General features: G+C 41.7%; 1 protein-coding gene across 5 annotated transcripts in view; it reads left to right on the top strand.

The window, feature by feature from the left end:
* Positions 1-11,795, top strand: part of cacna1ea (calcium channel, voltage-dependent, R type, alpha 1E subunit a) — a 149,733-nt gene extending 137,938 nt beyond the window's left edge. For all 5 annotated transcript variants that reach the window (XM_078168763.1, XM_033621374.2, XM_078168762.1 and 2 more), the window contains 9 exons: positions 2,345-2,450; positions 2,552-2,659; positions 4,759-4,859; positions 5,261-5,367; positions 5,546-5,720; positions 6,918-7,046; positions 7,272-7,419; positions 8,113-8,282; positions 8,949-11,795. In XM_078168763.1, coding sequence (XP_078024889.1) covers positions 2,345-2,450; positions 2,552-2,659; positions 4,759-4,859; positions 5,261-5,367; positions 5,546-5,720; positions 6,918-7,046; positions 7,272-7,419; positions 8,113-8,282; positions 8,949-9,503 — 1,599 coding nt within the window. In that variant the 3' untranslated portion in view covers positions 9,504-11,795. The remainder of the gene's footprint in view (positions 1-2,344; positions 2,451-2,551; positions 2,660-4,758; positions 4,860-5,260; positions 5,368-5,545; positions 5,721-6,917; positions 7,047-7,271; positions 7,420-8,112; positions 8,283-8,948) is intronic.
* The last annotated feature ends 297 nt before the right edge of the window (positions 11,796-12,092 follow it).

Below are 12,092 nucleotides of genomic sequence, written 5' to 3'. Positions count from 1 at the left end.
CTTGTTCTTTGGGCATTTTCCTTTCAGTTTTGTCTTCAGCAAGTGAAATGCATGTTCAATTGGATTCAGGTCAGGTGATTGACTTGGCCATTGCAGAACATTCCACTTCTTTGCCTTTAAAAACTCTTTGGTTTCTTTCGCAGTATGCTTCGGGTCATTGTCCATCTGCATTGTGAAGCACCGTCCAATGAGTTTTGAAGCATTTGTCTGAATATGAGCAGATAATATTGCCCGAAACACTTCAGAATTCATTCTGCTGCTCTTGTCATCAATAAATATAAGAGATCCAGTTCCACTGGCAGCCACACATGCCCACGCCATTACACTACCACCACCATGCTTCACTGATGAGGTGGTATGCTTTGGATCTTGAGCAGTTCCTTCCCTTCTCCATACTTTTCTCTTTCCATCATTCTGGTACAAGTTGATCTTTGTCTCATCTGTCCATAAGATGTTGTTCCAGAACTGTACAGGCTCTTTTAGATGTTTCTTGGCAAACTCTAATCTGGCCTTCCTGTTTTTGAGGCTCATCAATGGTTTACACCTTGTGGTGAAACCTCTGTATTTCCTCTGGTGAAGTCGTCTCTTAATTGTTGACTTGGACACAGATACACCCACCTCCTGGAGAGTTTTCTTGATCTGGCCAACTGTTGTGAAGGGGTTTTTCTTGACAAGGGAGAGGATTCGTCTGTCATCCACCACACTTGTTTTCTGTGGTCTTCCAGGTCTTTTGGTGTTGCTGAGCTCACCAGCGCGTTCTCTCTTTTTAAGAATGTACCAAACAGTTGATTTGGCCACACCTAATGTTTTTGCTATCTTTCTGATGGGTTTGTTTTGATTTTTCAGCCTAATGATGGCTTGCTTCATTGATAGTGACAGCTCTTTGGACTTCATATTGAGAGATGACCTCACCAGATTCCAAATGAATATACCACACTTGAAATGAACTCTAAGCCTTTTATCTGCTCCTTGTAAGTGAAATAACGAGGGAATAACGCACACCTGGCCATGGAACAGCTGAGTAGCCAATTGTCCAATTACTTTTGGTCCCTTAAAAAGGTGGAAGGCACATAGAAAATGTGTTGTAATTCCTACACCGTTCACCTGATTTGGATGTAAATACCCTCAAATTAAAGCTCAGAGTCTGCACTTAAAGCACATCTTGATTGTTTCATTTCAAATCCATTGTGGTGTTGTACAGAGCTGGAATGCTGAAAATTGTGTCAATGTCCAAATATTTATGGACCTGACTGTATGTGGCACAAATGTCACTATAAAAGGATATTAACCCTTGGTAACGGACAAGCTGCTCAGTTGGGGAGCAGTGGCACTTGTGGGTAGAGTGTCAGATACATGCATTCCTGGAGTTTCAGCCCATGTTGTGTAGAAAGATGCTTCAGCATATTGTTGGTGTTTTAACCTTTGCTTGAAATGATAATTTTACAGACATTACAGCAGCACTGTTGTCACCTTTTTTCCTGAAACGAAGCCATACTCTGGACAATTTCTTCCTCTCCACCATGACTCCTTGTGGTTGCACATTTCCAGCAGCAAAGATGTATGAGTTTGACATCCTTGTTTTGCACTGCGCATCAATAAAAGGAACTAATAAGCTCAGAGGCATACAGAATCAATGGATCAGACACTTTGAAACTGGTTCTCAATTCCCATCCCTACCTCTTTTTGTCAAGGTTGCTAAATTGCTATTTCTCATTACTTCTCCATCTAAACATAATAACTGTATATTGTGTCTCAGAATAAGATATGGTAAATAATTACAAGATTGTCCTCTCCATCCTTCTGTGTCTATCTAGTGTAGTCTAATTTCAAAGTTGATTTCATTTAAACAAAGCAAACTATGCTATGTGAAATTATGATTGAAATGCAAAGTGACGCCCAGAAAGGTTGTGGTTGTTCATCAGTTATTACAGGCCAGTTGCCCTGAAATCATAATTTGATTCTCTAATTATCTCCATAACACATTTATGGGTGAGTAGGCAACCTCACTTATGTTCCAGCTAGGCTTTTTTTTTCTTTTGTACAGAAATATATTCAAATGTTGTTTATAACAGAGTAATACAGTTATGTTCTTGCCTGTGTGTGACCTTGATAATGTCACACTTTAACTGTCTAAAAGCTAAATGAATTGTCATCTTGGGCTTTGAAAGATCAGTGCCACAACATTATAATTTGTTGTCTTGATATAATGAGAATATTAAGTTATTATGTACGTCATTACAATCCACCACAGCCACTCTGAGCTTCCACTTTTGCACTGTGATGTTTTATAATTTTTGGTGCACTGGGTTTTGTGTGACTATGATGCTCTTTCTGCTGCCATCAGAGACTAGTCCTGATGAACATGCCTGTGGATGATGACATGTCTGTTCACTTCACCTCCACCCTCATGGCTCTCATCCGCACCGCCCTGGAGATCAAGATAGCCAGAGGTCAGACCAAGAATCAAAACCTTACAGACACACTTTCATTGTTACGGAAAACTAATTAAATCACACTTCATATTTCTTTTTCATTTCTTTTTAATCTCCAGGAGGGGAGGATAGAAATCAGATGGACCTGGACCTGCAGAAGGAGATTGGTGTCATCTGGCCTCATCTCTCTCAGAAGACACTAGACCTGCTGGTTCCCATTCACAAAGGTGATGTCAGCCTGCAACCTAAAGAGATACTTTAGATTGTTAGAAGTGGGGTTCTATGAGGTACTTATCCATAGTGTGAGTATTGCATGCAGTAAATTGCGGTCTGCACGCTCCCACTTTGGAGAAGTAGGCAGGAGTACTGTCATGGAAGCTAAGCTATGTTCTGCTGTGGACGGGGACAGCAGCAAAATGTATTTTTGCCACCTGAAATTATATATCAGTTCAAGTGTAGACTATATTTACAATATTTTCACTGGTTTATCTTACTGTCGGACAGCCCTTTCCGAAGAGGAACTAAATCCCTTACCTGTGCTCTCTTCAAAACCACCAAACTCCATTAACAAAAACAGTCACTTTACTTTGCAGAACACAGGAGCTTTTGGGCTACTGATGCCTCAATCTGCTAGTTAGTTTGTGTTATTGTGATTTATAGGGTTAGTTTGGATTTACCAAAGTGCCCCCATCCACAGCAGTACATTGCTTAGCTTCCATGTTGGTACACCTTCCTGCTTCTCCAAACTGGGGACGTGCCGACTGACATGTACCATAGTAATACACTGACTATAAATAAGTACTTCATACAAACCAACTTAAAAAAAATCAGAGTTATCCATTTAACAGTACATTTATATATCAGTATATATCAATAGCTGGTAGCTATACACTCTTAGAAATGAAGGTGCTAACTAGAACCATATGGAGCTCTTCGGCTTGTCTCCATAGGAGAACTCTCTTTGGTTCTTGGTAGGGATGCACCGAATATTCGGTAACCGAATATATTTGGCCGAATATTGCAAAAAAACACACATTCAGTATTCGGTGGAATAAGTTAAAAACAAGGCCGAATAATAGTGGCATGTTTTGATAATGCAATCAAACAGTGTGCCGTGACGGGCGGAGTAAAATGTCGGCAGTGTGGCGATCCGTCCGTCACCGCACTCGCATTTGCGACTAAAAATAGTTTGGAGCGAGCAAGGCTTAAATCATTCAGCACGCTGTGCACGCTGTGCGAGAAGCCTACAGATTTCAACCACCAGCAGAAACGAAAGGCGAATCCCACCAATTGTGGGTTGAACGGGGGTCACAGACACAGACAGTAATGTATTCCTGTCAAATACGGCAGCCATCGGCTTACCAGCGACGGAGAAGGCGGCTCCAAAAATATCCTCTTCTTGGCGTGTGGGCTGCCCAGAAGTACCTGAACAGCCGAGCCAGCCGAACACAGACTGTACATGATGTGTCAGAGGAGAAACGAGCCGTTCACGGCCCACAAACCTCACCGCACTTTAGGGACTGTTCTTTACATATGAAGTGACTTGTCAAGGGAGGAGGGTGGCTGGTTGATTCTTATTTTTTTAATTTATTTTATTTTGATCCTCCCTATGTTAATCACTTATTGATGCTGTTTTTGAAGTATGAATAAGTCAGTAAGTAATTTATTCCATTGAAATATCAGTGATGTATTATAGAAAAGTGATTTATCTTTTTATAAATGACAAAAGGCACATCTGCCTCATTTTCGCTGTGGTATCGTGATACTACTCAGAACCATGATATTTCCATTGGTATCGTACAGTGGGTCCTAATTTTGGTACCGTGACAACACTAATCTGGAAGGGGTTCATCTGCTAAAACTAATGAAAAACTAAACAACGATATTCGGTATTCGGTACTCGGTATTCGGCCAAGCGCTTAATATTATTTGGCTTCGGCTTCGGCTACAAATTTTCATTTCGGTGCATCCCTAGGTCCTGGTAGAACCTTTTTATAAAGATCATACCTAGAAGTATCTGTGAAACCTGTACCTAGAACTCTCTTTGGGGGTTTTATGCAGAACCTTTTCACCTCTGAGGACATCAGAAAAAATCAGAAATCAGAAAAAATTGACTCAGTGTGTAAAGGCCTTTAGTCTTATGTTGAAGATCCCTTTTTTTTTTAAAAAAAAAAAAAGGTTCTTCAGAAGCTGATGGTGCTGGATAAAACTCAGTCCTTCAGAGAGAACCCTTATTTCTAAGAGTGTATTAGTGAATGGTGTTTCATTTGATAATGTACTCCTGAAGGGTCATGTGTTTACAGTCTGATGGTTTCACCCTTTTCAGCCAGTGACATGACCATTGGGAAGATCTATGCCGCCATGATGATCATGGACTACTACAAGCAGAGCAAGGCCAAGAAGCTCCGACAGCAACTGGAGGAACAGGTACTCTTCTTCTTTTTAATTTATAGGTGTATTGTGACAAATTTTAAGTCAAAATAAATTCCCATGAAGCAACCAGCAACCACAGATGTGCAGTATTTTATTACGTAATTCTACTCTTTTCACATTGGTTATTGTTTAACATTTTAGATTATGCATGATTTATCTTTGGTTCAGAATTAAGACTAAATTATTTGTACCAGGAACCAGTCAGATTTAGATTGAACTGAGTACAACTTGTTTGTATTAACAAACTGAAGAGACAGCATGTTCATCCAAAATTTGATGTAAACTCGAGAAGCACCTGGCCACTGACAATAATATTGTGTCACTGACATTTAGCTGTATTTACAGGAGACAATTTGTTTTAATTTCCTATCTCCCCCTTGTGTTTTTCTCCATAGAAACATGCTCCCATGTTCCAGCGTATGGATGCCTCCTCTCTGCCACAAGAAATCCTATGCAATGCTAAATCCCTTTCATTCCTCAGACACAGTGCCGGATCTGCTCTGTAAATATTCAGCTTTTCCTCACACGGTTATTTATATTGATTTGTGTTTATTTATGTTGGTAGGAACAGAAAAATCTTGTTTTCTGTAGCTGGAATCTTGGTCATTAACAATAACAATAATTGATTTTGTGGGTAAGTAATGCAGTTGCCCCGTCTGTGTCTGTTTGGGCTCCTTCAGCACAAGAGGAGGTTTTGTGGCACTCAGCCCCATTTCTCCACAAGAGATGTTCCTGCAGCCACTGTCCCGCTCCAGGGAGGAGAAGGAGGAGGAGGAGGAGGAGGAGGATGACGAATACCGTTCACCCTACCATCCCTATCTCCACCCACATCACCACCATCATTTACACACGCTGGTAACCACATATATCTTTGCATTCAGTCTGCGTAAATGTCAGCAGCAAGTGACTCTGAAGCTGACTGGAGGTGATCATAAGGTCAACAAAACCCAGTCAGTCATACAGTAGCCTGGTAGAAAGTTGCACAGTTATGTGATTTCTCAGCCTGTTATATGCAAGTTTTACTAATAAGATAATACAATTTAAAGTGGAAATAGACAAGTCTTTTTTGCTTTAACTTACCACGATGAGGTAAATGTTGTTTCAATCCAATGGCTCTAAAATAATGACACCATCAGCGTTCAGACTGGTTCCCTGTAAGCCTCACAATTATGTAATTCTGTCTGCCATTGGGTACTATCTCCCAGGAAAATGAGGCCAAAACAGGACGATGATAGCACTTTTGTTTTCAGGTTTGTTTTTTTCTTGTAGCTATTGATAGCTATCCCCAGATACCAAATAGTTTCATTTTAAGTTCTTTGCAGTTACTTTCCCCAGTAGCAGAAATGGTGTATGGTGAAGAATTGTAGGTACTTGGTACTTGCTGACAGGCTCTGATGAAAATGGAAAGCAATTTGGTTGTCTTTACGAGGGCAACAACAATACAACTTCTAAGCCCTAGGCAAGGCAAAACAGCTTTATTTGTATAGCACATTTCATACACAAGGGCAATTTAAAGTGCTTTACAGAGCAAAAGAATATAAAACATAATAATGGATACAGAAAAGTGTAAAAAGAAAAAAAGATGTGAAAGGTAAATTTAATTACTAAATAATTTACAATACAAGTGCAGACAAGAGGTGCAAAGATAAAAAGATAATTTAAAATGATTTAAAAGTGAGTTTTAAAATAAGGTTGCAGTCATTACAGGGTGGAGTAGGAAGTGTATGTTTTGTTCTGACTCTTCGGACAATCAGTAGCCCGGCCCCAGATGTCCTCAGTGTCCTAAAAGGTTCATATGTCATAAGCATGTCAGAATTTTATTTGGGCTAAAGGTCAATGGTCTGAAAAGTTGTCTGTTTCCACTTAAAGTGGACACAAGAACTAAATGCAACAGCTGTACTGGGATACACTGTTTATTGGTTTGCTTTGTTGTTAAACCATTATCAGAGCGTCATTAGAGAGACTCTAATTTGACTCTAGTTTGATTCTTGAAACTCAAATGAAGAAATAAATGAGAAACAAGCAACCTCCTTTTCTGTGGTATTTGTGTAGGTGTCAGATGTAGTGGAGTACAACAAAGCGATGCAGCAGGCCAGGCAAGATGCAACAGTTATTAAATCACCTCAGCGGACTGCATCAATCAGAGCGTCCTCCATGCCCCGACTGGCTGTTGATCCACAGGTAATAGAGACTGATAACCTTTTTTCAAACGCATACTCAGTACCTAACAAATGTTGGATTTGAAAGTGTTTTTAAAATCGATAAACTGTAGACTTTGCTAATCACATAATGCAAGCACGTCTATATGTTTGTGTGTGTTTGGTTATGAGAGAGAGTGTTTGCTGATTAGGTCTTACTCATAGTTACTTAAGTGATTTCTCCTCTGGTTGTTCAATGTGTTTGTAGCCTGGGATGTCAGCAGACAGTAAGCTGATGAAGCGCTCCTTCTCCACCATCGGAGACCAGTGTGTGAACGGCCTCTGGCAGGAGCAACACTCTCTGGAGAGAGTCAGTCCTGATGACACATACAGGCCTCGCCAAAGGAGCTACAGAGGTCACTGTACACACATCGCAACACTTCTTATAGTCAGATACATATTCATGGCGATGTTTAGAAGTAAGAGAAGTACAATAGAAGCAAAATACATGTACAGTATCTGCTTCGAGCTATTGCGAATAAATTTAGCTGCTTCAGAATCACAGTTGACTTTAATATCAGGATTAACACATTTTAGCTGCAGTGACCTTAAGGACTGGGTGAAAAGTCCTCATTGCAAACTGAATATTGAGGTTTATTTATACTGATTGAACAACCAGTATGAAAAAGTATTATTAACGGAAATTAGATTTTTCCTGCCACCTGAAGTGCAAATTTTGAATGGATATGGACAGTTGGTTATGCAAACTGAAATCATTTAATGACACAGAGTTTTTGATGTGTTCAAGAGGGGCATTGAGATGGACTAATAGTGAACCAATGTACTAGTCTGTTGAATTAAAACTATAATTAAAAATAGACTGAATTCAATATATTTTAACCTATGTGTTAAATTGATAATGCCAAAATAAGTTTCAATTTCCCTAAATTACATCATCACACCTGCAATTTATAGAGTAAGAAAAATACTCATTGAGCCTTTAAACTGGATAATTTGGGTGTTGTACGATATGTTTTACTGTTGGACACCCAAGGTGGTTTTATTCCCTTTAAACTTTTTGGACTAACAGAAATCTCTCCGCCTCTTAGGTCCCAGAATCAACCACAGAGAAGCAAGCAGTCATGAGAGAGGGCGATCTAAGGAACGACGCCACCTACTGTCTCCGGACGTGTCCCGCTGCAACTCTGAAGAGCGCAGCCGCGACCCATCCTGTGAAAGGAGCAAGTCCCGTTCACCTAGCGAAGGACGCACACACCAGGTAGGATGAAAACAGGGACTGTTTTGTACCTGTGATCGGAAATGAACCCAGTGAACCACCTGGAAAAGAAAACCAACAGTAGGTCCCAATCAGACGGAGCACGGTTTGCAGGTTGCTGTGTCTTTTTGTTGTTGTTGCTAGGCAACCACCTAATCACCTTTCCTTAGCTTAACCCCCTTTTTGTTGTGAAGTAAACTCACTGATCTATAGATTAAAGTCTGCATAAAAAATGGGCAGGCAAGGGGTACTTGGGGACTGGACACAGGGAAACAGAGATCTGTCCACCAGCTGGTCCAAGAGCTTTGCCTGATTGATGATCAGTTCAAGGCTTATTGTAGGACGAATCGGGGACAGTTTGACAATCTGCTGTCAGTTGTCAGCCCTGTTTACGGTTGGTAAAACATTACAAAGTAGTTGAGGTTACAGTTTGTTCAGGTATGTCTAGCAGCCTACTGCTATGAGGAAGGTGAGCTAATGTTAGCTTAACACAAGGCCTGCCTCTGAGTTGAAGTTCTTTTTTTATATGCGAAGCTCAGGATGCTCCTGCAAAGACGCAAGGCACTCAGTGACTCAGAAGCAGGGAGCAATACGCTTCACTGTAGGAGGCTTTAGCTGAAAGAGTTTACAACGGTACTTTCCTCACTATGGTGCTTGTGTTGTCTGCAGGTAAACACATCAGGCAGCCCCGTCCACTCAGCCTCAGACTCCGGTACTCCTCGTAATCGGCGCCAGCTGCCACAGACACCCTCTCGCCCGCGGCCATACATCTCCTACTCCCCTCTAGTCTGCCAAGCCCAAAACTCTCCTACACCAGCAGCCTCCTCTGAGGGACAGACCCAGCCTCAGGATGGAGGTGGTGGCTCCACGGAGACCTCATGGAGGGCTGACAAGGAGGGCGCCCCCCTAACTGCAGGTCAGGAGTCATCCAGAGGTCAGGTTTCAGGACCGAGTAACCCGTCTCCTCACCGCTACATCTCAGAGCCCTACCTCCCATTCCATGAGGACATCAGCGGTGGAGAGGCAGGCGACGGGCAGGAGACCCTAACTTTTGAGACTGCCATGGCAACCAGCCTGGGACGGGCCAACGCCATAAGCTCCGCCCCTCAGCTCAGACACTCCTGGCAGGTTCCTAACGGGCATTTCCGGAAGCACTTGGGCCAAGCAAGTCCGGCTGGAGCCAGCGAGCTGTTAAGTGATACAGATGAGGATGACCGCTGCTAAAAACCAGAGATGAAGAGGACGCACAGAGCAACTGGGCACCTCGGAGAAGCTCCACGTGGCACTACAAGGCTTTAGCTCCTCTGTGGCTCTGAGAACTTGTACTCTCAGTACCAGTAGCATAACAGACAGGATTGAACTCCACTGCTGTTTGTCTGGATACTTGGGTGTCTATCTGAGACGTGCTTTTGTGTGTATGTTGTAGCTGGAGGGATGCTGTGTTTGTTTGTGTGTGCGTGTGTGTGTCTGTGTATGTGTGGAAACAGGTGTGTGTTTATGTGTGTGTGTGTGTGTGTGTGTGCTCTCAATAGAGAAAACTTGCCAAATCAAGAGAACAGCAGAGACTCACTATACTATACGTAGATCACTGCAGGCAAACCCAAGCATTGCCAAGGCTTCCCACACAAGTTAATGTATTGATTGTTATTTGAACAAAATACAGTGAGACGTTGATCTAAGGCGTCCAAACCTCTGTTTGAATCCAAGAAAACCGATCTAAGTGCGTTTGTGTAGGTGAACATAGAGGTAGCATGTACAGATGTAATACGATGAATGTATTATAGCTTTTGGTTCTTATGTTCAGGTCATTTGAGAGGATTGCTGTTCATCTTGACTGTGCGTAGTTGTAAGAGTAGCAATGAAACAGAGGCTGATTCAGTCAGGTTTTGCCGGTTTGTAACTGGCAACCAGCCACTTCACACAGTTCCTGTTTACAACAAGAGTATCCACATGGTTCATGGGCATTATACAGTCATTTATCAATAGGTAGTCAATACAGGTAATCATGTTCCAGACCTTTAAGTGAGCAGAACTTGTAGTAATGGTTATTTTTCTGTCCTTATGTGAAAACAATGACAATGTACCTTCAGCTGGAGCAGCCCCGTGCAGGTTTTGTTGACTCTGTGGTGTGAACATGTTGCTCAAGATGACAGATTACAGAGTAAGAGATGTTTTGTCTCAGGATACTGGACCACTGAATTTGTAATATATTACATTCTGAAATCTCTTGGATCCAAAATGAAGACGTGTGAGGATCCAAAGTGTCTCCTACAGGCCAGTCAGCATGATATCAACATGATGACATCATCGTGAGGACGAGACCAGAGGAGATTTCACACAGGCCCAGTTGTCTGCATCTACTGTCCATGGACTGTAACAGCTTTGGCCTGAGGTACAACCATCTGTCGGACAGACAGCCTGCGTGGAGGCAAATGGATGCTCGTTTTTCACGTCTCTGTGCTGGATAACCGCTGTCAATGTTGAGTCAGAGAGGTGACTAAAGCCATTTTCTCTTGGCTCATAGAGCCAGGGACGTGTCTTCTTCAGGATGTGTTGCCTTCTTTCATGTGACGATGCGAAACTAACGTTCTTTCTACATGTGATGCAACATGGATGCTTTTACAAAAGAGCAATCAAAGGCACAGTATGGTTTGTCTGTGTGTTAGTTGCCACTTTGTTTATGTTACATTTGGTTTGGTCGGTAGAAACAAGCATTACGGTATTTCCCGTGCTCCAGAGTTATAGTATTTTCCACATGCATGATCATGGTGTGACGTGTGAGAGAGACGTGTCTTAGAGCTGCCTGATTGTTCTTATTTTAATGTGTTCATGATATTAAATAGGATTTTAACCACTTTACCAACAGAGTTATGATGAACAGCAGGCAGAGAAATGTTTTTTTCAGTCGCAGCATCCACTGTCCATATCTTTGAACATTCCAACTATTTGTTGTTTCCCCTAAATAAGATGTATATTTATATCATGTGCTGTTGTGTTAATGTAATATGTTGAGTTTGACATGTTTCTGAAATGTGAACACAGGACTTATCTGGTCTGAGGATCCAAATGCCAGAAGAGGCCCCCTGCTGGAGTCCCAGACAGAAAGTCCTGAACTGAAAAAGATGTATTTTAGCAGAGCAACCTCCTCTGAAGTGTGTCGACTACAAGGCTGGACTCATACAGTACACAGGTTAGGTTAAGGCTTCAGCCTGTAGTTTATAGGACCGTGCTTAACATGTACAGTGCAGCCTAGGACTTAACCTTGATGTCCATCTCTGTACAGAACAACCTAATCTGTGCCTGGGGAAGCTCGCACAAAGACTTCCCTTTCAAGCCTGGATTTCATAGATAGAGAAGCTTTCTGGTAAATATGTAGTATAAACTGTACAAAATAAATTCATGTTTAATTTATTGCACCGTTTATATTTCATTTGAATCATGATGCCTGTCTTTGACTTTAACAAAAGAAGTGTTTACATATCTGTTCAAAGGACCATTAAAGAGAGATCACTTGTCTTTTCTGTACTGGCTGATATTACTACCTTTCAGATACTTAAGAATTTAACTATGTATATACACCGATCGGCCAAAACATTAAAACCACTGACAGATGATGTGAATAATAATGACCATCTTGTTACAATGCAATGTTCTGCTGGGAAATCTTTGGTCCTGGCATTCTTGTGGATGCTACTTGAAGCACTTCACTCATCCAAACACCGCTGTGGACCAAGCCCCCCCCACCATGCCACACCACAACAAATGCTCAGAAATGGCCTGAGGAACAAGAAGCAAGGCATTGATCTGGCCTCC

This window comes from Epinephelus lanceolatus, chromosome 6 (assembly GCF_041903045.1).
Source record: "Epinephelus lanceolatus isolate andai-2023 chromosome 6, ASM4190304v1, whole genome shotgun sequence".
In the NCBI taxonomy this organism is placed as follows: domain Eukaryota; kingdom Metazoa; phylum Chordata; class Actinopteri; order Perciformes; family Serranidae; genus Epinephelus; species Epinephelus lanceolatus.
Note: the sequence above shows the minus strand (reverse complement) of the source record. Positions and strands in the feature narration are given on the sequence as shown.